The sequence below is a fragment of the Mytilus galloprovincialis genome, chromosome 3 (assembly GCF_965363235.1).
Source record: "Mytilus galloprovincialis chromosome 3, xbMytGall1.hap1.1, whole genome shotgun sequence".
Classification (NCBI taxonomy): domain Eukaryota; kingdom Metazoa; phylum Mollusca; class Bivalvia; order Mytilida; family Mytilidae; genus Mytilus; species Mytilus galloprovincialis.
The window spans coordinates 85351520-85376581 of NC_134840.1; the positions used below are offsets into that span (position 1 = coordinate 85351520).

Sequence of the window (25062 nt, forward strand, 5' to 3'; positions counted from 1 at the left end):
TACGTCGAGGCAAAAAGTAAAATCACAAAAAAACTGAACCCCGAGGAAAATTCAAAACGAAAAGTCCCTAATTAAATGGAAAAATCAAAAGCTCAAACACATCAAACGAATGGATAACAACCGTCATATTCCTGACTTGGTACAAGCATTTTCTTCTGTAGAAAATGGTGGACTGAATCATGGTTTTATAGCTAGCTAAACCTCTCACTTGTATGACAGTCGCATCAATATTCCAATATGTTGACAACGATGCGTGAACAAAACAGACATAATAGGTAAAAATGTCATGTTTCCAGCAGTCAACATTGTTTTTTTTTATTCTTAATCACCAAAAACAAAAGTACAGAGCAACGTCAAATATTTAACGAAGAAACACAAAAAGTAATAGAAGCACAGCACAAAACAAAAAATGAAGGACAAACAAGTTTTACAATAGCACAGCGATACACCACATGCATAAGACAACATCACAAACAAAAATGAAAGGACATAAAAGTACCAAAAGCATTTTAATCACCAAGGGTATGTTCATGCTGAGAAATGGGAAGTTGATAAATCATTCCGATTTTAGTGTGAAGTCGTCCATCTGTGTCATATTTGAGGAAAAAATGAAGGTATGAAACAGTCCTTCTTGTATCAGTGGTATCTTTAATTCAATTTCACTGGGATATATGAGATAACAAGTACTGACTGAAATATGGGTTATTCAGTGATAGTATATCACCAGTATATTTGAAAGTAAAATTAAACAATTTTGCAAGTTTCTTTTTCTTTTTGTTTTTTAGAAGGTTCTGAATGAAGTCTGCTTTTTTGAGAAGAAAATCAAGTCGGCCAGAATATGTGCACAATCAGTACCAATTGGAATACCGACTGTCTGTTGAAATATCAATCCTCCAAAATCAACAAATACACTGTCGACTAAAAGGTCCAACATTTTGAGAACAGCATCTTCGTTGTATTTTCTAACCCAAAGCAAGAAATGTAATCTTCTTGATGATCAAGCTATGTATCGTTCTTTATACGGAGTTTTTACCAAATGAAAAAGGACGTATTTGTGATGTTGTAAAATTCCATCCTTTGTAAAGGATGCTAAAAAAATAGGAAAGATTACCTGTTGTTTTGTTTATTCTAAGCTCTTTTGTGAGACATTGCAGATAATGGCTTTTACATATGTAGACAATATTATTGGAGGCTTTATCTGCTGGAACAACGATATATTTGTCTTGCACAGAGGATAAATCATCAACAACCCCCTCCAGGTTCTTGAATGGGTTAGAAATTCTTGTACATCGTCGTTTCTGAATGCATAATCGAATAACATTGACTCATTAAGACAAAGTGTCCAGTTATGGTTCGTCTTGTTCGCGCTTTACCTATTTTCTAGCATGGTCCTCAACTGCATCGATTACTAACCTGAATATAAAACAGAAGATGTGGTTATGATTGCTGAGACAACTTTCCACAAGTAACAAAATGACACAAAAATTAACAACTATAGGTCACAGTACGAAGTTATTTTTCAAGTTGAGGGACTGGGGATTTTATAGTTTGGTCCCTTGGCTAACAACTCTCTTAATTGGTCATTGGTAACGATGCCAAAGTCGCCAGTAATAATATGTCAATCTGAACTATATATTATTGTGTTCAAACGATTCACATGACAATCCGGAGGTATTGGATTTTACATTTTTGAGGTTAAAGGCCTTATTGTTGTAAATCTTGGATGCAATAGACTTGGTATAAGTATATGACAAAGTAAAAACATAAACATACTGAGCTCCGAGGAAAATTCAAAACGGAAAGTTTCTAATCAAATGGCAAAATCAAAAGCTCAAACACATCAAACGAATGGATAAAAGTAAATTTTATTGTGGGACCAAAAAATTAACTTCTAAAACCATCAAAGGTAATATGTTTTCTTTTCAATTTAGATTTTGTTTCATTAATAATTTAAGGAAATGTGTATACATTTATCTAATAACATGTCTGATTTTAACACATTATAGAGTACATGTATTTGAATCAAAAGGATAATAAAAACCAAATTACTCAATAATTTTAACAATTGACAAACAACTCTCATTTTTATAATGAAGTAACTAGTGATTCTGATTTTTTTTTAAATGCTTTTTTTTCCATTTAAAAGAAATGAAAATAGAGCTTTAATATAATTTGGGAAATATTATAAATCACATCTTGAAAAGATTATTAGGCAAAATCCAGAACGTTAAGATTATAAGGTCTGGTTGTTCATAGATAAAAAAAAATGCCTATGGACCAAAATATTTGAAGGCCACGGTAAGTACTTGGTTTTCAATCGGGTACTAGGGATGCTTGAGATAAGATAAAATTTGTCAGGTCATATAAAAGTATATTGGCGAATGACCGACTTGTTGCAGCCATCATCATGAAACTTTTCGTAGCTCTTTGTTGTTTTGTTCTTGCACAGGCCCAAATTCCAAAGCCATGTGGTAAGTTTTATATGCATATATATAAAAATTACGAAATTTTTTTTTTTATTCTTTATATTGAATCTACCGATATGAAAAGAGTCGTCATGTCAGTTATAAGTAACACTATTACATAACAAAATGTTAATTTGATATCATTGCGTTGATAAAGCAAGCTATCTTTATGCAACATATGATTATGTTTTAAAAGCATGATGGCTTGAAATGAAAATCCATTAACCTATTATAAACATATCGAAAGCATAAGTTATAAAATATATTAAAAAAAAAGTGTGTAACGCTAAAAAAAAAATGCGTAGCCACCCCAGGCCTCTAACGTTGGATAGATTTTAACAGAGTTAAATGGCTTCAAACGCTATGCATTGGTTGGTGCATAGCACAAAAAACTCTTCATATTTTATGCAAACTTTGTTTCTTGTTTTCACTGATGAGTCTTGTGTAGACGAAACGCGCGTGTGGCGTTTTAAATTATAAGCACGGTACCTTTGATAACTATCTTCAACGTTTATTTGCACCCACTACATTAAAGTGTATTTAGCTATAATACTACTGACTCCAAAAATGTTAGAGGAGTACCAAAGCTACTATGTTTTAAGAAACGAAAAATATATCAATTGATTGTACGAAATCGAGACAACACCAAAAAAGGTAGAGACAAAGTTTTTCCAAATATCAGAAATCTTTTGCAGGTAAACTTATCGTCTATAAAAAAAGATTAACAATTTACCTTAATGTTAACACCAGTTTACACATAAACGTTAAAACTAGTGCAATACAACCTGTCAATACGTTAGGTGCTTCGCAAGAGTAATCAACTCGTTGCACAAATTCTGAAAAAGTGAACCTGTGTCAAGACCTTTTTTGTATGCTTTTTTTAATAACAAAAAAATTGAATTCAAAACTCATAATCAAAAATAAAACTCAATATTTCCATGTTTTATAGCAAACAGATAATGATTATGAAATATGAGTGACCAAGTACCAACGAAAGGGGAAAACATCATGGTTTACTGCAATCATAGTGTTATGTCTTATAACTGTATAAATAATGCCAATTTCCAAATAAAATTTGAATACATTCAAACCTGCCATAAAAGACACACCAATAGTTAAACCTGTCTTGTCAAAGGCAGCCTTTTCGTGTCTTGATGAAACAATAACTATACTTTTTGAACCTAATTAAAAGTCATCTCTCTTTGTAGGTAAAATTTCTTTAGTCCCAAGGGCTACTCTTATATACAGGTTTTACTGTATTGTCTCTTACCGAGGTCAACTGTGAATGAAGATTGTAAATTTGTTTTAACGTGATCTTTTTGTACTAAATCTAGAGCATTTTAAATTGGCTAATGTCAATGAAAACTGTATCCATAAGTGTGTTGTTAATATATACCATCTTTAATATTTGAATTGTGTAATCATCAAATCTCATTTTGACCTGAAATAACATTGTTGACTGGATATGAAATCAGTAATCCTGGAGTAGATAAGTAAGCCGAGAGGGGGTCAAAATCTTTCATTTCTGATTAAAATAATAAAACTAATACAGATTGCAAAATATGTGTTTGTATATATTATGTAATAGAGTAAATTACAGCAACAGTAGTTTAATGATGTTCAAATCTAGTAAATCGATATGAAATAGAAAACGCAAGATGACAAACAATAACTTGCATGTACTCGAAAAGGAGCAAGACCTGGTACATCCACAGGGTATACATCTCCTGATATGCATGCACAACCCTTCTTTTAATTCCCAAGGAATTAGCAGGTACTTTTCGGCAATTAATATGACGAGTTTAATAATTCTGCTGTTTGTATTCCTTTTATTTATTTTGAATGAATTTGATCTACGACGATTGTCATTGTTTGCTCTGAAACTAAGCAATTCAAAGAATAAAAACGATCATAGCAAATACGAAGAAGAAAACGTTGTTATATAACATATAATATATATTATTATATACCATCTAACTGAAATTATATATCTTAAATTCCAGAATCGCCAAAGCAATGGGAAGGCAACATTCTTCGTGTAAGTTATAATTGATAAGCGAAGTACTAATGTGTGTGTTTGTGAGACACAATAGACATGCGAATTAGATACCAATGAATTATTTATTTTATTTTCTAATTGAATTGAAACCCATTTTCCTTATACATTGTTGTGTAATACAATTTGACACAATGTTATCAGGATTAAATTTTAGTGAGTCAAAAGTGCCTCTTGTCTTCAAATGCTGAAAGGTTTTGCCAAATACAGCTTAGCAAATGTAAAACAAGAGACTGGAGTGACTTTTGACAGGCACTTGAAATGAAGGGTGTTAAACTTACTTTATAATAGTAAGTTTGGTACCTTTGATAACTATTAACTTATTTGTTTATGTCTTATGTACAAGAATCAAATTTTATAATGACAAAACATGACAAAATAACCTCCATAAAAAAACAATACGAAAAAACAAACAATAAAACAAACAAAGAAATGTGTATCAAAGAGAGACAGACCTGCATTAAAGGAGTTGATGTCGCCTTCCACAAATATGGCGGCAAAATACATTATTGTAGAATATATATCAATGTAAGAAACAGTAAATTTAAGATATAAGTTCGTGATATTGCAAAGAAAAAACCCACAAAAATGCAGAAAAATAAAGAAAGATAAGAAAGTTTTTAGATTTGGCTGTGTTTTACAGGTTGATAGAAGCACTGCTGTAAAGCCAGCGAATGAAAGACTCAAAGTTAGTTACGATGAAACCAATCAGAGAGTCAGAGAAATAACTGAATATTCATTTACACCAAAACCAGGACAAGAAACGTATGAAGTTATTTATCTTCATCAAACTGTAAGTTATACTTTTATTCATGAGATAAAAGAGTGTTTGACCGATGAAAAAAGTTGTGGTTGTCTTATTATGTTATATCTATAAAACATACAATGACGAAAAGGATAAGCTATGGAATAAGATTTCCAAAAATTACAATAAGAAAAATTACTTTCAGGAACTTTAATTCAAAATTACTCCTATTTGCGATTTCCCCTTTTTTGTGTTTCTTTGATACGTATGATGTGGCTCTAAACTTATACAACCCGTCATTGTGTTTTTGTGCTATTGTAGATTTTTGTATTCTTTTCTTTCATTTTTGCTAATGTGCTTTGTCTATATGCCTTTTTGGGCATCTTTGAAACATATTTGTTTGTTTTTTATAGTCACAGTGATAAAGATTATAACAAAATGTTGAATGCAGTACCCCTATTTTTGACATTTTACCTATTATGTCTGTTTATTTAGTCACACATCGTTTTCAATAAAATGGAATTTAGCTAGCTATAAAACCAGGTTTAATGATAAATCCAGCATTTTCTTCTGTCCCCAATTGCAAGTCAGGAATACGACAGTTATTATCCATTTGTCTGATGTGTTTGAGCTTTTGATTTTGCCTTTTATATTTTCTCGGAGTCGTTTTTTTTGTTATTTTTTTTTCTACATAAGAAAATGCCTGTACCAAGTCATGAATATGAAAGTTGTTATCCATTCTTTTGATGTGTTTGAGCTTTTGAAATTGAATTTTCCGTTTTGAATTTTCCTCTGAGTTCAGTACTTTACTTTTTTCTTTCTAATAATAATAAAAGTAGAAATATCAGCAATGGTTTATATGCTGTCATAATTAAGCATAATAGCAATTCCAAAGGTCTTAGTTGGGCAAATGTATCAAAACATAAATGTAACATTTCATCTGAATTAATTTCGTTGATTGATTTTAGCTGTTGAAGTCAGTATTATCATCCTCCGGGTGCGTGATTTTCTCGCTGTGTTGAAGACTCATTGGTGGCCTTCGTTTTTTTTCTTCTGTCCTTTGGTCAGTTTGTTGTCTCCTTGACAAATTCGTCATTTACATTCTCATTGTTTTTTATTTCATTGCAGAAAAAGGAGTATAGAATTAACCTTGTAACAAGAAAATGTAATGTAACCACCTTAACAAGACCTTTCATGCCGAATGGCGTACCTTCAAATGCTACCTTCGAAGGATTTGCAACTGTAGGTGCTGCTGGTATCTCAGGCCAGAGTCTTAATGTACAAGATTGGAAATTTACATCAGGAACAGAAACGTTCTATGGCGTTGTTACAAGTCCTGACTGTGTTCCTGTTCAACATACACATTACACGCCACCATCAACTTTCGTCGTGTCATCGTAAGTTTCACGTTTTATAATTTGGCACCTCGATATTTCTTTCTGCTTTTATTTTGGGGTCGTGACATGGAAATAACCTATGTAATATCACTATACAACGCTCAATTAACAAAACAAAATGGTATGGTTTCCGTTCCTTAAATACGTATCTCCTGTTAAAACAAGAATACTTGTAAGTAAATAAGTCCAAGTCTAATATACAAATATGGTGATTACCAATGAAACAACTATCCGTCAGAGTGTTTGTTTTTGCAACTATAAGTCACCGTACGGCCTTCAATAAAAAGCAAAAAACGACATGAGAAAATGATGAACAATTAAAAAAGGAAACAAACAAACGAAAAACAATAATGATATACAGCAATTAACGACAACCACAAAATTACAGGCTCCTGACTTTCGACAGGCACATATAAAATCTAACGGGGTTAAAGACTATAGCCTGTGCCCAACCTATCATCACCTGGGACAGTAGTGTAACAACTCTAAATAAGAAATCTTTTGAAAAGAACTTTACTCATCGGACTACACTACAACAAATCTAATAACACGACTAAAGAAACAGACCGGTCTGATTGTATTTGCAGTAACTGAAAGCTAGCCAATATAAACTAATTAAACAATCATGTATATAAGATAAAGTATACATATCAGTATAAATAAAATGGAGTTCGTGTAAAGACATCATTAACAATCTAGGAAACAAGACATTGTACAATGCCAAAATAAACGTATAGGCAGTAATACACCTATAGATTACAGTATTTGGAAATGAATTTCTTACAATACTTTTTCTTTCACAGGTTCTTCGACATAAAAGCTGGAATAAGAGATGTTAGTGTATTCACACCACCAACAGAGTGTAACCAAGAATAAATTATAAACCTTACTTTATAAAAGTTCGAAAACAATGAGTCTTATGATGACAGTTTTGTTTCCAAAAATATTCTGAACTAATATCAAAACATGATATTCTGTTTTAGAAGTTTTACACTTGATCTTGTTGATTTATTACCTTTTCCCGACACTCATTTGTTTCAATAACAAAAAGCTGTTGTGTTTTGCATAAGATGTCATTAGATGGACGGCCGGATGCTAATTTGGTTAATTTTTGAAAGGGCTTCATATTCAACTGACTGTACATTTTGGCGCTTCAGTTGAAAAATCCACGTTGGTTTAAGGATTTTAAGAGCCATTAGCTAAAGTAGTATTTTCAATCTAGTTTAAGGACCTTTTATATATGTATAACTGCATCTCATTAGCAGACTTGGTGGAGGCATTATAAAGGTTTCAATCCTAGTTTTGTTTAAAAGGATTCGTGTTTCAATAGGTTAATAAGTTAATAAGTTAAAAACAATGACTACACATTATTACTCTCAAAATATTGTCTGTGTTTTGAACGCAGCAAATTTATGCTTTCTTACATTTCTTTTCTAGCACTGAGCTGCTATTCCTCGAGAATATTAGCAGATCAGTATTCGCGCTTTGGTATTACAACGATTTACTTTTCTTCGAATCTTCGTTGTTGATAAGTTGTTAAGAAATTATCAAGAAATAAGGGGCGAAGTTGATGGATGTTGGCTAATACTTTTATGCTCCCTTTGGTCATGTAAGAAAATTGGTACCGCTAATGTTATTGAAAAGTATTTCTTCGCCAAAACGACAACATATATAAAAAAAGTTCTATTAATGAAAAGGGAAGTCTATGATACAAGTGACCTGATGATATAAATGGATTTTAATTATATCACCGATAGCAAGATGATCAGTAAAAGAAAACACAAACTAAATTGAGAAACTAAAAATTAAAATTGATACCGGTAGTCATTGTAAATTCATTAACAACTTGGCTGAAGTTGGAGCTTGACATATCGTATAGACACATGTGTGTTCTCATAATATAGTGTTTGGTTCTTTTGTTTTTTCTTGAATGTTATCTCTATGACATAAAGTGATGTGTATTGCCACATTGTTTTTTGAGAATATATGCTAGGTTTAAAAAGGCCAAGACAAAGCCAAACTATTTAATACAAAACTTTAAAGCAGCGGCTAAAGAAAAAAAAAATAGTATAGCATTTCACATGTCCTACTTGATTCATACACGAAGATGTACCTGATATAAAGTTTATATGTATTAACATGAACGTGAATTGCATTGATGCACTTAAAACAACTTATAAAATTCATCAGAGGACAACTTCATTTGAACTGGAACATGAAGTTTGAAATACATATTTTCAACCAATAACTAAACGAAATATGTTAACATTTACCTAATGACGTACACGATTCTTAAATGTGCTACTTTCAAATTGTTTTTCAAAATTACAATTTTGCATGTGGACCAAAATTAATACCATTATCTGTACTTGCATTTCTATTATGTACTAAGGATTCGATAAATAATTCGTCAGGTCATATGACATTATATCGGGTAATGACCGACTTGTGATATCAATAACCATGAAACTTTTCGTAGCTCTTTGTTGTTTTGTTCTTGCACAGGCTCAAATTCCGACTCGATGCGGTAAGTTTGATGTTTTTGGATTTAATGTTTCTTTGTTCTCGTATGTTTTAAGATGATTCACATATTTTCTTTTTGACAACAAGTTGACGAAGTGAAATTGCAAGATATCGATTATGTACCCTTGTGTTGATTCAATGCTAAACATATGGGAATTTTATAGAAAATCCACAGCCTAATTTAGGGGTGCCCAGGGGGCCCGGGCCCCTCCTTTTTGGGGAAAAAATTTGGTTGCTTATATAGGGAATCACTAAAGCGTGACTGGAGCGGGCCCCCTCTTAGGTCAGTCAGTGGGCCCCCACTTATGAAAATTTCTGGATCCGCAACGGGCCTTTATCCTTGTACTCTCATATTTGGCAATTTGATGACTGATAGATATAAGATTATTGCATGCAGTGCTAGAATTGATTTCCTGAAAACAAGTTTATTAATGTAGTTATTGGTTAAAACAGATAAAAATATGGACCAAATTAAGTACACCTTTTAGGGTGCGCTCGACTTTAGTGACTCAGCACGAGGTATTTTGGAATTTACAGGTTGGTTAGAACATTTAGTAGAAAATAAACACTAGCACATCATAGAAAAGCAAGTGAGTAATCTATGTTTCAAATTTTATAACGAAAATCTCTCTATTAAAGGCTGTGGATTTTCTATAAAAATCTTGGTTTATTTGCCACAAAGTACTCCTTTTCTAGTAAATGCAATGAAACAGTAAATAAGTATGCTTTCCGTCAAGTTTCCCCTTGGTATATGTACTAAATGGCCTATCTCTATTATTCATTATATCTGTAGTTTTTATACAATTGAAGTTTGAAAAATTCGTACAAAAATGACTAAAGAAGGGTTCATAGATTGCTCTTAGAACGATGAAAATTTTGTAATCGAGCTTTATACGACTGCTTTTTTTTTTAAAGTAACTTACAAAACAGACAAACTTATGATTAATGCACAAAAATATCCTCTAAAACTGGAAACGTTGAAATGAGTTGAGAGAATTTCAGACTCTATGCAGTGGATTGTGCATACCTTTAAGTGGGATAACCACTTTTCGCTTTTTATCAATATTTGTTAATGGTCTTACAGCTTGTTACATTCCTTAAGGGGTGTCTTTCGATGTACATGCAACGTACGCATAACTTAAAATGAACAAAAGAGTACCAATGCGATATTACAAGAAAATCGAAATGCTTATATTCCATAGATTTTTGAGATCGAAACAACATTAAACACATGAATATAAATACTATTTGCAGAAAGCTTTTTCACAACTTTTCGAACATATTAAAAATATAAACAGCTTATCTTAATATTAATACAAGTGATCACAAACACGTTACTACTTGCTTGCACAATGTAACCGCATTGCAGTAGATGCTTCGGAAGGAGGAAAAAACTCTATTTCTATATTTTGAATTTTTCGGGTAAAACATTAAAGATTTTCTTATCCCAGGCATCAATGTTTTGGAATTTTGGATCCTCAATGCTCTTCAACTTTGTACTTGTTTGGCTTTATAAATATTTTGATATTAGCGTCTCTGATGAGTCTTATGAAGACGAAATGCGCGTCTGGCGTACTAAACTATAATCCTGGTACCTTTGATAACTATATAGATTCCTTAGATTTTTTAGATCGAAACAACCTCAAAAACATGAAAATAAATATTATTTACAGAAGACTTTTTTTATAACTATTCGAACATATAAAACATCAACAGTTTATCTTAATATTAATACGAGTATAACTACTTGCTTGTACAATGTAACCGCATTACAGTAGATGCTTCGGAAGGATGAAAAAACTCATTTGCTATATTTTTAATTTTTCGGGAGAAAATAAAAAGATTTTCTTATCCCAGGCAAAGGTTACCTTGGTCGTATTTAAAACATTTTTTTGGAATTTTGTGTCCTAAATGCTCCTCAACTTTGTATTTGTTTTAGCTTTATAACTATTTTCATCTGAGCGTCACTGATGCGATTTATGTAGACGAAACGCGCGTCTGGCGAATTAAATTATAATCCTAGTACCTTTGATAACTATTTATCCGACCGTAGTCTAAAATCGCTCATCTTGTTGGTTCGTTCGGTGTTTGTGTTTGAACTTACCACACAGGGAAACTACGCATTGACGTCACTGCGCTACTACCAGTGTACACAATTAGTGCAGAATACGTTTTTTCTACTCTTTTGAATAGAAAAAACATTTTTAAAGGCGAGTTTTCGTTGTTATTCTAAAGCATTTCTCAAAGATGTCAATTTTCTAATGGCCGTTTCAAACCTGACTTCCGAATGTCCACAAAATCCCACTTCCGGTCTCCATTGCTTGGTGTACATTCCATTCAGCGTCATCAATCTGGTGGCAGACAATACAGGTCAAGCAAATCGTATTTTAAAGGAATTTCAAAATGACAAGCACCTTACGTCTTGCGCGGTTTTCCCGCGAAAAAGGCCCATCCAAAATGAAATGAAAACTATATGAGAAAACGATGTTCATGCCATAATTTTGTTCAGGAATATAGAGTAAGTAAATAAAAAACAATAAACATCTATTTTTCATAGAAAAACAAATTGACTTATTATAATATTTTGACAATCATAACTGTAGGTAAATATTTATACAGAATTCCATTGATGTCGATAGCGATATCCCACAAACAAATAATATAATTGCCTTAGACTGAAAAAAAATCACCTAATTGACAAGCAATTTGATTGGAGAAAACGATTTAATACATCAAGTGATTTTGACGCCATTGGAATTTGATGGTAAACAAACAAGGTCAGCAGGTTCAGGGTATGGGACAGCGTCGTACTTTGAGTGACTGAGAAACAATTATGAATAGTCAAGCTTGACAATATATGGTTATAAAGAATCAAAGCTAAGTCTACAGAAAAAATATGAAAAAATGTCCATTGGTGAACGACTTTTCAAAATAGCTGGATACACCTCTTGGTCGATGTCACTGCTGGTGGACGTTTCGTTTCCGATGGTATCACCAACCTAGTAGTCAGCACTTTTGTGCTGACATGAATATCAATTATATGGTCATACTTATAAATGTCCTGTTTACAAAACTTTGAATTTTTCGAAAAACTAAGGTTTTCTTATCCCAGGCATAGGCTACCTAATCCGTACTTGGCGCAATGTTTTGGAATTTTTCGTCCTCAATGTTCTTCAACTTTGTACTCTTTTGGTTTTATAACTATTTTAAACTTAGCGTCGCTGACGAGTTTTATGAAGACCGTCAAACGCTCGTCTGACATATTAAATTACAATCCTAGTACCTTCGATAAATTGAAAACCTGAAGCTGAATCAAGCTCTTTTATTAGTTTTGTTTACCCCATACGATTTGAAGCCAATATGTTTGACCGACATTACGTTTTAGTTTAAAACTAAATCTTCCTCTTCCGAACAAATTCTAATTTCATAGTTATTAATTATGAGCTACAAATTACCAAATGAACATCACATTTTGCTACATATCAAGACCAGTGTTATATCTTATTTATAGAGAGAGCCAATTCACAGTATCAAGTTAAAATATTATCTCTTATCATGATAAATTGTGAGTGAAGTTACCATATTTGGGAAACTTACATTTTGGACTGAATAAAGGGCATTTTTAGCGAACTTGTTTTCAAAAGCATTTTATCAACATTTATAAAATCCTTGCTATATACAAAAGCTCACTATTTCGACCCTGAATACCATTGTAATGGGATATCAAATCCTGAAGTTCGAAGAAATTAAAAAAGGTTTAAAAGTGATTAAAACTTTCGAATACTTTTCTAAATCATAATACTATTACAGCTTTTTAAATGTTCGTTTTTAAGTTATGATGGATTTGAAGGCTGACTTTGGTCAATGACAACCACAATTTCACCTTTTTTGCTACTCTTTAGTTAATGTCGTTTTAAGTTTTGATCATCAATATTTTAATATATTTTGCTCTTCAAAATTTGAAGGTCTGACGTAGAACATTGTACGCTCTAAATATGTATATTAACAATAACCATTAAAATAATGATAACAAACAAGAAACGTTTCAAATTAAAGTATAATGTCCATTCGTTTGATGTGTTGGAGGTTATGATTTTGCCATTTGATTAGAGACTTTCCATTTTTAATGTTCCTCGGAGTTCAGTACTTTTTGAAATTTTGCTTTTTATGTTACATCATAAACCAACTTACAAAAACTGTCATTCTGTTTTTTAGATCCACCAAAGCAATGGGAAGGCAAAATTCATCGCGTAAGTTACAAAAGATAATTAACTTTTAGTATACATAATGTTACTTGAAAGACTTTTTCTTGTAGTCTCACATTCACCTATAGCATGAATAGAAGTTTCTCAAGTATCCAGGAAAGTACAACAAATGTATGTTCTAGTACTCGAAAGGTATTTTCTTGTAAATTAGAAATAGAAATATATATTGTAAGTGGGCGTTTTGTTCTACTATTGTGTACTAGTTCTTGTATTGGGAATTCATTGTATGTGTTGGTTTTAGGTAGGAAATTGAACAGATTTCAATATATTCAGTTATTATTGAAAATGAAGAAATAAGCTAGGTGTATTTCACGTTCTTTTACAGAAACTATGTCTTCTTACGATATACTTCAAATTCTAATGGATATGATAAAAATATCTATGAAATCGAACTTGAAATTATGAATCATAAATACCACAGATGCAGGTCAGTCTGCCTCATATCTTTGAATCCCTCTTGAAATTGATAAATGATGATTGTTAATAGTAAAACTGACTAATTGTGTAAAGAAAAAGACAATGACGATTTCAGGTTTCCGATTGTGAGCTGTCTATTTCTATGTATCAACATTTAAGTAACGCTTGCATACAGAGTATGTAAGTTGTTTCGACATTTCAGAACTTGCATTTCCCATCATGATTCACCTCAAAGAAGATTGATGCTTGAAAAAAAAACTCTTGAACTAAGGGTTCCAAGTGATAATCTAAAAGTTCAATTTATCCGATTTAAAGTCTTTTGTGGGCTTTATTTGTCGAAATAGCAAGCAATTGTATGCAAAAAATCCTACTTGAAATTGGACGCAGTCTGGAAGATCATTAATATGGGATACACATAATATTGGTCAAATAATCGTATCTTGTGGGACGTCTGAATTCACATTTGCTTGCTGTTCCCAATTGTCGTTAGTGCCTTATTACAAAGCACAACATTACCACCATCCTCTATATAATTAAATCAAGAATCACAGAACTAAAGTGGTGTTCTTATATATCTATTTGTTAAATTATGTATTATCATAAACAGGTCGCTCGAGGAAGCTCTGTACAACCAGAGAATGAAAGAGTTAAAATTAGTTACGATGAAACCAATCAAAGAGTCCGAGAGATATCTGATTCTCCATTAATACCTAAACCAGGGCAAGCAATGTATGAAGTGATTTATCTACACCAAACTGTAAGTCATGCTTACAGCCATGAGGTAACAAGTTCTTTTTAAAACATTGCGTGTCATAGGTGGGTTATATTCTTAAACCATACACTGAGATGACCCGAGAAACGATAAACCACATTGGATAAAATAATTGTTATACACTTAATTTGGAAATGAATGTCCATATAATTACAGTATACAAACAAATAACAATACAGCAGAAAATAATGAATAAACATGCATTTATAAAGTATTTAACAGCCATATAAAAATTAGATTTAATAACATTAACGGTACCAATTTTTCAGCACCAGATGCGCATTTCGACAAAACATGTCTCTTCAGTGATGCTCGTGGCCAAAAATATGTAAAATCCAAAGCTTATATAAAAGATTAAATGAGTAACATTATTTATACAATGCGATTAAATGTACAGATGAATAACCAAACAATCATAAATACATGAACAATCACACAATGAGATTCAAATTTGTAAAAATACAACAAGACACAGTGTATACAAATGAATAACCACAATATTAGATACAAATGACTGACCTTATTCAATTTAAAAATACAAATGAATAGCCATACAATCATATACGGTATGAATAGATATACACATGCATACAATTTACAATTGAATAACTATATAATAGGTTCAAATGAATAACTATTAAATAAGTTACAAATGAATAACCATAAAATTATAAACAAATGAATATCCACAAAACTATATACAAATGAATAACCATACAGCAAGATACAAGATTATTACCACACAATATGATAAAGGATGAATAACCATACAATTTTCTACAATTCTCAACTAGATTTTAAAAATAATACAAGACTAACAAAGGCCAGAGGCTCCTGACTTGGGACAGGCGAAAAAAGAGGAGGGGTTAAACATGTTTATGACATCTCAACCCTCCCCCTATACCTCTAGCCAATGTAGAAAAGTAAACCCATAACAATACGCACATTAAAATTCAGTTCAAGAGAAGTCCGAGTCTGATGTCAGAAGATGTAACAAAAGAAAAATAAATAAAATTAGCTTCTGAGGTGAATACTGACATTTTTGTGCTTTATAAAGAATATTACCATAAAAGATTGAATGTGAAATTCCTGAAGTATAAGAAGTCTGCATGCTGAGCTATATTTACGAATTATGTCCTTGTACATATGATAAAATTAGGAAAAGTTTTGACTAGTTTGTGATATCGAAAACCCAGGTGTAATAATTTTTCAGTAATACATAAATTTCTGTTGTTAAAATCTAAAACGTTGTTACACACACGAGCGAACCGTACACGTTGAGATATATAAACACCGTAAGGTGGTGACAAGGGAACGTCACCATCTAAAAATGGATAATTAACGATAGGAAATGAAAAATCATCTCTTTTATCATAAATTTTAGTATTAAGCTTTCCGTTAATGATATAGATATCAAGATATATATTCAGTTAAGGTTAATTCTGCCGTATTGAGTTAAAATCTTAAATTCTTTGTAATTTTCTTATTTTATCAACGGATTATTTAGTAATACTAGAACACACCCGTGATATCACGGGTCCGTGACTGAATTAAAGTATATAACTATGCGCAAGCCTTATTTTAGTATTAGTATTGTCATCTGATGAAGTCATGCCGATTATAAGATACACAGTTTTTCTTTGCTTTCATGTCTTTCTGTTCAACTTTGAACCCGTCGAACTGAAACAATAATATTAATTATTTGGAAAACAAAAGGGCCTGGAATGGAGTATTTTTTTAATCAACAGCATTGTCCTATGTAAGTTATAAATAAAGTTGAATTCTTTGCTTCGCTGTTTTATGTCATGCCCACTAACAAATTGAAAACTGTACCTATACACCTTATTTTTAGTCCAGATTTTAAGTATTCGTATTGTTATCTTAGAAAGTCTTACTGATTAAAATACTACAATAGGTAACAATTTGACAGTTTAGTAGTGTCAACCCTGTGGTTATGACCCGTGTATATAGCATATTAATCCTGAATACAACGTTTGGTGGTGCGCCTGTCAGATGCGGAACGTACAGATAAGGTAATAGGTAACAGGTGAATATACTATTGGTATCGGTAGCGGACTCGACCCGGAACTTCTTAATTATTGGCAATATTAATTACGTGGAAAACAAAAGGGCCTGGAGTGGTGTAATTTTTAATCTACACCTTTGTACTATATTAGTTATATATAAAGTTGAATTCTGTGATTCGTCGTTTTTACGTGATGACGGCTGACAAATTGGACCTCGTAATTTTAGTATTATAGATGTTATACGTCATACCACAACACTGACTACTTAACTGATGTATACTCACAAGGCTTACCATTCTTTGGCGATGGTATCGGTCGATGCTGCTGAAAGAAAGTATTATTTCTTAGTTTTGCACATATATTTATCGTAGAGTAAAACATCACATTTGAAATAATTTCATTGGTAAATTGGAGTTGTAAAAATCATTTACAAACAAGTGCGCTTTTTTGTTCTTTTATTTATAAAATAATATACATTTTCATAATTGATTTGCAGAAAAAGGAGTATAGAATCAACCTAGCAACAAGAAAATGTAACGTGTCCACAATTACACGACCTTTCATGTCTGTAGGAATTCCACCAAATGCCACCTTCAATGGATTTGCATCCTTCGGTATTCATGCTATCTCTGGACAGAGTTTGGATATACAAGACTGGGAAACATCAGTATATGACAACAGATTCTCTGTTGTACTAACTACTGACTGTGTCCCTGTTCAGTATACACATTACATACCTCCATCAAGTACCATCGTGTCAACGTGAGTAAAACAACTTAGAATAATATTTCTTCAAAATTTAGTACTGATCTTATTCCAGTAGCATTCTTTTTCTTTATACAGGATCAATCTGTTATCATGTCACAAATTATCGAAAATGAAATAAGCAGATGTGGTATGATTGCTAATGAGACAACTATCTAGAAACCAAATGACATATATGTAAGCATCTGAAGGTCACCTGACGACCTTCGAAAATATACAAACCTTATGCTGTATAGCTCCTACATGACATAATGTAAAACAATTCAAAAGAAAAAAATCAACGTCGTGATTTATGACAAACCATTAAACGTAAAACAAACAAGACAGGCATCAACTGAACCACAGGCTCCCAAGCGAAGACGGTATATATAGAATGTGCCGAGGTGAAAAAAATGTTTGTGAACGCTCAACTTCTCCAAATCTGTACAGTGGTGCAAAACTACAACCCAATAAATTAAACTTCTTGTTGTGTGCGTCCGAATCAGTTTTCTGGATGATTTACTGAAAAATCCGTTATGATGATAGTTTAAGATGATATCTACATCTCAAACAGCCTTTTTGTTACATATACACATTCATGGATCTACAATCTGTCGATACCTTTAACTTGGCATTTCACAAGGTCATGTTTTTCTCCGACTGTTTATGACGTCTTTACACTAAATCCATTGGATATTGGATGTGTACGGATTGATAGTTTAGTCTTAGATGCATGATTTTTTTATCAGTTGTAAGTGGCTTTGAACAAGCTGTCAGATAACTGCGAGTACTCTCAGATCTGTTCCTGCTGTCTTTTTGTTGTCGGGATGTATAAGTACCCGGCCACGTCTACTTGTATTTTTGTCCATCTGATGAATTAAGCCTTTTTCAACTGATTTTTATAATTCGTTCTTATGTTGTACTGCTATACCACTGTCCCAGGTTATGGGGAGGGTTGGAATCCCGCTAACATGTTTAACCCCGCCACATTATTTATGTATGTGCCTGTCCCAAGTCAGGAGCCTATAATTCAGTGGTTGTCGTTTGTTTATGTGTTACATATTTGTTTTTCGTTCATTTTTTTTTAATATAAATAAGGCCGCTAGTTTTCTCGTTTGAATTGTTTTACATTGTCATATCGGGGCCTTTTATAGCTGACAATGCGGTATGGGCTTTGCTCATTGTTGAAGGCCGTACGGTGACCTATAGTTGTAAACGTATGTGTCATTTTGGTCTCTTGTGGACAGTTGTCACATTGGCAATCATACCACATCTTCTTTTTTATATTTTTGTGCATAGTAACATCCTTTACTATTATAATCAGAACCAAAACTCTTGGAATGCAGATCGCAATCAGTAATTTCATAAAGTTTAACGTTGATATTTACTTTTCTCATCCGAATTTAAATTGAATAGACAAGGGAATATCGCCTAGGTGACAATAATTCGTATATGACATCTTTCTAATATGAAATAAAGTTATCCTTAATTTTAAGACAAGAGTAAGAACAATTGTTAATAATATCAGAAGTTATAATTAGATATTAAGTGGAATTTAGTAAAAGTTTCAATTGAAAGTTGAAAAATCAAAGATCGGCAATATTTTACGCCATGCATGCATTTAATTTTGACCAATTAAGAGCTTACCATACATCAATTGCAAAAAAAAGTAATAACATTTTGGAAAAATGATATTCTGACCTTATTCCTTTATCTAGATTATTTCCAAATGTATATCTTACAATAATTGTTATCTTTTACAGGTACTTCGACATAAATCTTGGAATAAACGATGAAAGTGTTTTCACGCCACCATCGGAGTGTAATTAATATTAAATTGAAATCTTTTCTTTTTAAATTTATCTTAATAATGCATAAACATTAGTGTTATGATAACAGTATTTCCATCTAAAATTTGGTATTTTGTTTTGAGGTATTTTAATTTCTGCAGCGGTTCTTCACCTGACCTATTTAAATCGAAATGAAAAGGATCTATTTATCGTCCATAAAGTGAGAGATTTAGCCAGCTATAAAACCAGGCCTTACCCACAATTTTCTGCATAAGGAAACGCCTGTACATGTACTACGCCAGGAGTATGAAAGTTGTTTTCCATTCGTTAAATGTGTTTCAGCTTTTGATTTTGCAATATGAGAAGGGACTTTCATTATTATATTATAAAATATTATTTTGAAGTTCGGTATTTTTTAAATTTTACTTTTTACAGTTGGTGTAGCAATAGTTTATTATGCCAGCATTCCAGTGTTCGATCGCCAGTAGGTACTTTGGTTTTGATAAAAAAAAAAAAACAAAAAAAAAAAAAACAACATGTTCTGTTATCAAATTTTGTGCACCATCCCCCTGGATGAGTTTTTTACATCAGGAACTCTCAAAGCGGAATATGTGAAAGCAGATGCAAGAATGTACCAGCAGTTGAAGATATATACGACCAATAAGGAGCTTTAAAACTAGATTTAATTGACCATTTTCTGCTTAAATAAATGCCTGTTCTAACTGTTGTATTCCATTGGTTTGGTGTGTTTGATCTTCTGAAATTGCCATTTGATGTGGAGCTTGTCGTTTTGAATTTTCCTTTGAGTTCGGTTCTTTTGTTATTCTACTTTTTACAGTTGGTAAATCGATATTTTAATAGGCCTGCTTTCCAGTGCTCGATCACCGGCAGGTGCATTGGTTTTTGGTAAACAAAAATCATGTTCTGTCGTAAAATTTGGTGCGCCATCTGAAAATAAAATGTGCTAAAAGAGTTTAAAAAAAATGAAAACAACATGTTAGTTTTATGAGTCTGAAGTTCTTTTCTAGTTGATTTTCCTACAACAAGAACTCTCAAAGCTGTATATGTGAAAGCCAATGCAAGAACCTATTGAATATATATACGACCAATAAGGACCTCTAAAACCAAGTTTAATCCACCATTTTCTGTTGAAAGAAATGCCTAAACTAAGTTAGGAGTAACAGTTGTTTTCCATTTGTTGGTTGTGTTTGAGCTTTTGATTTTGACATTTGATGTTGGACTGTTCGTTTTGAATTTTCCTTTGAGTTTACTATTTTTGTTATTTTACTTTTTACAGTTGGTAAAGCGAAATTTTAGCATGCCAACATTCCAGTGTTCGATCGCCGGAAGGTGCATTGGTTTTTGGATAAAATAAATCATGCTATATTGTACCATGAAATGAAAATATGAAACAATATGTTAATTAATCTAATGCATCTGAAGCACTTTTCTGAAAGATTTCTCTTCAACACAAACGCTCAAAGAGGAATATTGGGAATAAAATGCAAAAATGTTCAAGAACCGAAACAGTTGAGTCAATACACCAAGGATCACCAAGGAGCTTAAAATAAAAGCTAAAATCCATCTGAGGTTAACTTTGCCAGAGGGAGTTGAAACCGTAACAGTTTCTGGATATTTTTTTAAACGGACAAATTAGTTGGTAATGGATTATGATATAATGGCCGTTGATAGGGAGGATATATACCAATTCTTTCATATGACAAAGTGGATTTAAAAATGATTCTTGTTTGTTTGTTTTTATTCCTTTAAAGATTTGGATGTGTATTTTAGGACTATCGTAGTTTTAGTATTGTAACGTTTTAGCGTTTACGCTGTTCCCCCCTTTTCTTAACTCTACCGTTCTTTAACAGGTCATGTTCAGTTTTAGTCACCAAGTTTTCTTTTTAATAATATTCATATATTTATATAATCATATGCATAGAAACTGTTTAAAAACAGATAACCTTCTAGTAATTATGGACGTCAAATGTAACGTAAAAGTCAAAGCATGCTCTTACCTGTTTTGTATCTTTCTGATTATTTCCGTGATTTGAAACGTCATTGTTAAGATGATTTTACATGTAACATTATCTCCATATCATGCACATTTATCATTACTTCGTAGGGATACCTGGTCAATCAATTTTGTACGATTGTTTACATTGAAAGGTCAACTTTGTCATTCCAGTACAATTGCCGTAAATCAAGTATCGATTGTCGTTAAACGTGTCAAAGACGTAACGTTTCGAGTCTTTTAGAGTCGAAACGTCATTTTCTAGTCGAAATTAAGGTATAAAAGAGCGTGCGTTTTGCATTGTTTCAGTTGTGGTTCAACTGGGCATAAGGCAACAGCTAGCCAAAAGCCTACTTCTAACTGCTATAATAAAGCAACTTTAGGAGTCTTTCTGACCTTTTCCATTATAAAAAACAACGTGATAAATTTCAAGGTTAGCTTATTTAAAAGGTTTTTTCGAGTCATTAAAGTCAATATTCTGACTCAATTTCTGTTGACGTAATATACTTAACGACTCGTTACCAGAGTCTTTAATTTAATTATAAAATAAAAGACACTATTCAGTTTTAAAGAACTATTAACGGTCTACGTGACCTTCCGGCATATTCACACAATACTTCCATACATATTTTTGGTATAAAAGTTTATGCTTCCTAATCCGAATTCTATACGAAAAGGTATTCAGAGAAACGTGTAATTTAGGTATCAAATAGCAAATAGCTATACAGATCTATTGAAAAGGTCTCTATTGTTTCTCTATACGCGTTCGATTATTACATAGTTTAGGAACACATCATACTTTATTGTAATTCCGCCGATTTTCTAAGTTAGGATATAATAGTTCAAAGCTAGTCATTTTTATTATATTGCTAAGTATTGATTTTATTTGTATTGTTTGACCAGGAACATCCCTACGATTTGCTTGCTTAATCTTGGTGACTATTAAAATATTAAGTAATCAGTTACATTTGTTGAAGTTAATAACATTATATCTTATAACATCATAAAATATTTGTCTCATAAATTAAATAATTAACTTCAATTGGTATTACTAATTTTAGCCAAAATATGTCAACATCGGAACTGAGTCCGTTGAGCACTGCCCGAAGGTAAAAACAGTGTTCAGGGATCCAGTCCTGTAACTCAGTTACACTCCTCCCCGCTATTACAAAAGAGTAGCATATACACAAGAGGTTCTTCTTCCGAGTCTATTACATTTCGAAAGTTGCAGATTTCACACGAGGCGGACACGTTACAAATTGGTGGCAGCGGTGGGATATTCCACTTTTAATTGGTGGAGAAAAACAAGTCCAGAATTGTGAAATGGCAATTGGAGGATTACCAAGACGACTCAATTTTATGGAAAAGGAGGAACCAAGCAGTAGAATAACACCAGATGCCCAGGGACCACAGCTCCCCGCATCAACAATGAACCTGACCATGGATAATATGGTAGACGTAACACCTTCAGGAGAAGTCCAGATGCGGGTGACAAAAGGAGTTTACAGACAAGACGAGTCACTAAATGGAGACCAACCCATAGAAATGGCGAGATGTAGAACTCAGAAAGAAAAAGACTCAAATGACGCTAAAATAACTGACGAGGAACAACTATTACAAGACTTAGAAAAACACAAGGAAGCTGAGCGAGACATTTTGGAAAAGCTAAGGGGTTTTAAAACTAAAGACGAAAAAAGGTTTACCCATGGAAGGGGGGATAGCTCAAATGAGGAATACCCTGGGCTGCGATTCCCTAACACTGAAAGGGGAAGGTTGCAGCAGGATGATCCCCGGAGGTCTGAGAGACCCGTGCAACGGCCGTGCATTGATAACTTTCCATGGAAGGCATCCTTTCCTGGTAATGATTGTACTGGAGACGAGACTACACGAGAGGCAAATGTAGCTCCCTTCAGGCCAGGGGAGGATTGCAGGATATCTGTTGATAACAGAAACAGGTGTGTAGACACCAATACTCCTATGGCAAATACGTATATGAATAGGGTCGTTGACTCAGCTGTCCAAGGATATGACTCAAGTAGAAACTTAAATAAAAACAATTTTGACGTTAGGTTAAACACAATAAACCCAGTAACAAAGTCGCAAGTAAATGACCAAGACAATGTTAAAGCTAAGAGACCCCCTTTGTACGATGGAATATCAAGTTGGCAAGACCATCTTGTCCAGTTTGAGATGATAGCTTTAAAAAACAATTGGTCTGAATCAACTAAAGCTTAGGAGCTTGCAACAAGTTTAAAAGGTGACGCTCGGGGAATAGTAACTGACTTAGAGCCAGAAATGAGACTCGATTACAAATATCTAGTGGCAGAGCTTACGTCAAGATTTGAGCCAGCCAATCAAGCTAACATGTATAAAGCCCAAATGAATTCCTTGTTTAGGAAACAAGGACAAAAACTAGCCCAAGAAATAAAACGTATTACACGCTTAGCATACCCAACAGCTCCTATTGACATAAGGGACCAGTTAGCTAAAGACTGTTTCATACGAGCAGTAAATGACACTAAAATTCAACTTACACTTTTTAATAGGGAACCTAAAACAATTGGCGATTGTGTAAGGGTTGGTGTAGAGTACGAAGCATTTGTTGTTGATCAAAAGAGACTTACTAACACAAAACCAGCAATTCGAATGCAACATGATACCCCATTTGAACAAATAGACGACGAAGATAACATTTTAGGACAGATCGGAAAAATGAGTCACCAATTAGATGACATGGCTAAATTTCAAAAGTCTAATGACTACTCTGGTGTTACCTGCTTCTATTGTGGCATTAAAGGTCATATGAAAAAAACTTGTCGTAAATACCAAAATGATAGACAAAATAATACTGTACAGTACCGCTCATCACCCAACACACAACAAAGGTTTAATTATGGTTCACAATATACACAGGGTACCCAGACTGATATACAGGGAAACTAGAAAATGCTGGTGAAGCGGACCAGTCACCAGCATTACATTTGGATGTTAGGTCTAATATTTACCAATTTAATGAAAATAAACAAGACAGTCTTTTTATAAAATGTTTTATTTCAAATATTAACATAAACTGTTTGGTTGATACAGGAGCAACACTGTATTATACATCCTAGAAAATTTGATGCTCTTCCTCCTGAAGTAAAATCATTATTAAAGATAAACAAAAGAAAACTTTGCATGGCAAATGGTGACAGTATCCCAACTTTAGGAACAATTGACTTACCTGTGAAGATTGGGGGAAGTTCGATAACACAAAAATTTACTGTAGCAGAAATTGATGCACCAGCTGTACTGGGGTATGACTTTTTACATAAAAATAAATGTAACCTTGATTTAGGCTTTGGAATATTAACCATAAATGGAATCAAAATAAATTGCATGAAGTTGAGTCAAATGCCTTCAGTTTTTAAGGTTTCCATAAATGAAAAAATGACCATTCCTGCCCATACTGAAATGATTGTCAATGCAACTATACAAGGTGACTCATTTCACATCATGGATGCAATTGTCGAACCAATAATGTCAAATCATACTAGTAATCTCCTGATTGCTAAGGCTTTAGTTGACCCAAGTCAAGGTCATGTCCCTTTGAGGATAGCAAACTTGACAGATGAAGTACAAACGGTATTTAAGTCAACTTGTATTGCTGTTTGTGAGTCAGTTGACATGACTCAAAGATGTGAAGATACTTGTAAAGTATCACAGATGATAACTAAGGAAAACTCAGATGATATTCCTATGTATTTACAAGATATGTTTGAGAGAAGTAGTTCAAATCTTTCAGAGTCTCAGGTTGATGAGTTAAAACAAGTACTTGTACAACATAAAAGTACATTTTCAAAAACAA

The 25062-nt window shown here is 32.8% G+C and overlaps 2 protein-coding genes across 2 annotated transcripts; both read left to right on the forward strand.

Moving 5' to 3' along the window:
* Positions 1 to 4428: 4428 nt before the first annotated feature.
* LOC143069215 (mammalian ependymin-related protein 1-like) lies at positions 4429 to 7654 on the forward strand. Its single transcript, XM_076243745.1, has 4 exons — positions 4429 to 4503; positions 5165 to 5314; positions 6395 to 6663; positions 7467 to 7654. Exons 3-4 carry the CDS (start codon positions 6461 to 6463, stop codon positions 7537 to 7539), a joined length of 276 nt encoding a protein of 91 aa, XP_076099860.1. The 5' UTR covers positions 4429 to 4503; positions 5165 to 5314; positions 6395 to 6460; the 3' UTR covers positions 7540 to 7654.
* A 1422-nt stretch (positions 7655 to 9076) lies between these two features.
* On the forward strand, positions 9077 to 19269 carry LOC143069216 (mammalian ependymin-related protein 1-like). Its single transcript, XM_076243746.1, has 5 exons — positions 9077 to 9190; positions 13402 to 13436; positions 14476 to 14625; positions 17164 to 17429; positions 19175 to 19269. The coding sequence occupies exons 1-5, from the start codon at positions 9127 to 9129 to the stop codon at positions 19239 to 19241; spliced, it is 582 nt and encodes a 193-aa protein (XP_076099861.1). The 5' UTR covers positions 9077 to 9126; the 3' UTR covers positions 19242 to 19269.
* Positions 19270 to 25062: the final 5793 nt, after the last annotated feature.

What these genes read in the sequence shown, in the direction of transcription:
- LOC143069216 (XM_076243746.1), top strand. Translation starts at nt 9,127, where the DNA reads ATGAAACTTTTCGTAGCTCTTTGTTGTTTTGTTCTTGCACAGGCTCAA. An exon ending in TCAAATTCCGACTCGATGCG is followed by an intron (nt 9,191 to 13,401) that starts GTAAGTTTGATG and finishes TCTGTTTTTTAG; the next exon opens with ATCCACCAAAGCAATGGGAA. An exon ending in TGATTTATCTACACCAAACT is followed by an intron (nt 14,626 to 17,163) that starts GTAAGTCATGCT and finishes ATTGATTTGCAG; the next exon opens with AAAAAGGAGTATAGAATCAA.
- LOC143069215 (XM_076243745.1), top strand. Translation starts at nt 6,461, where the DNA reads ATGCCGAATGGCGTACCTTCAAATGCTACCTTCGAAGGATTTGCAACT. An exon ending in TCAACTTTCGTCGTGTCATC is followed by an intron (nt 6,664 to 7,466) that starts GTAAGTTTCACG and finishes TTTCTTTCACAG; the next exon opens with GTTCTTCGACATAAAAGCTG.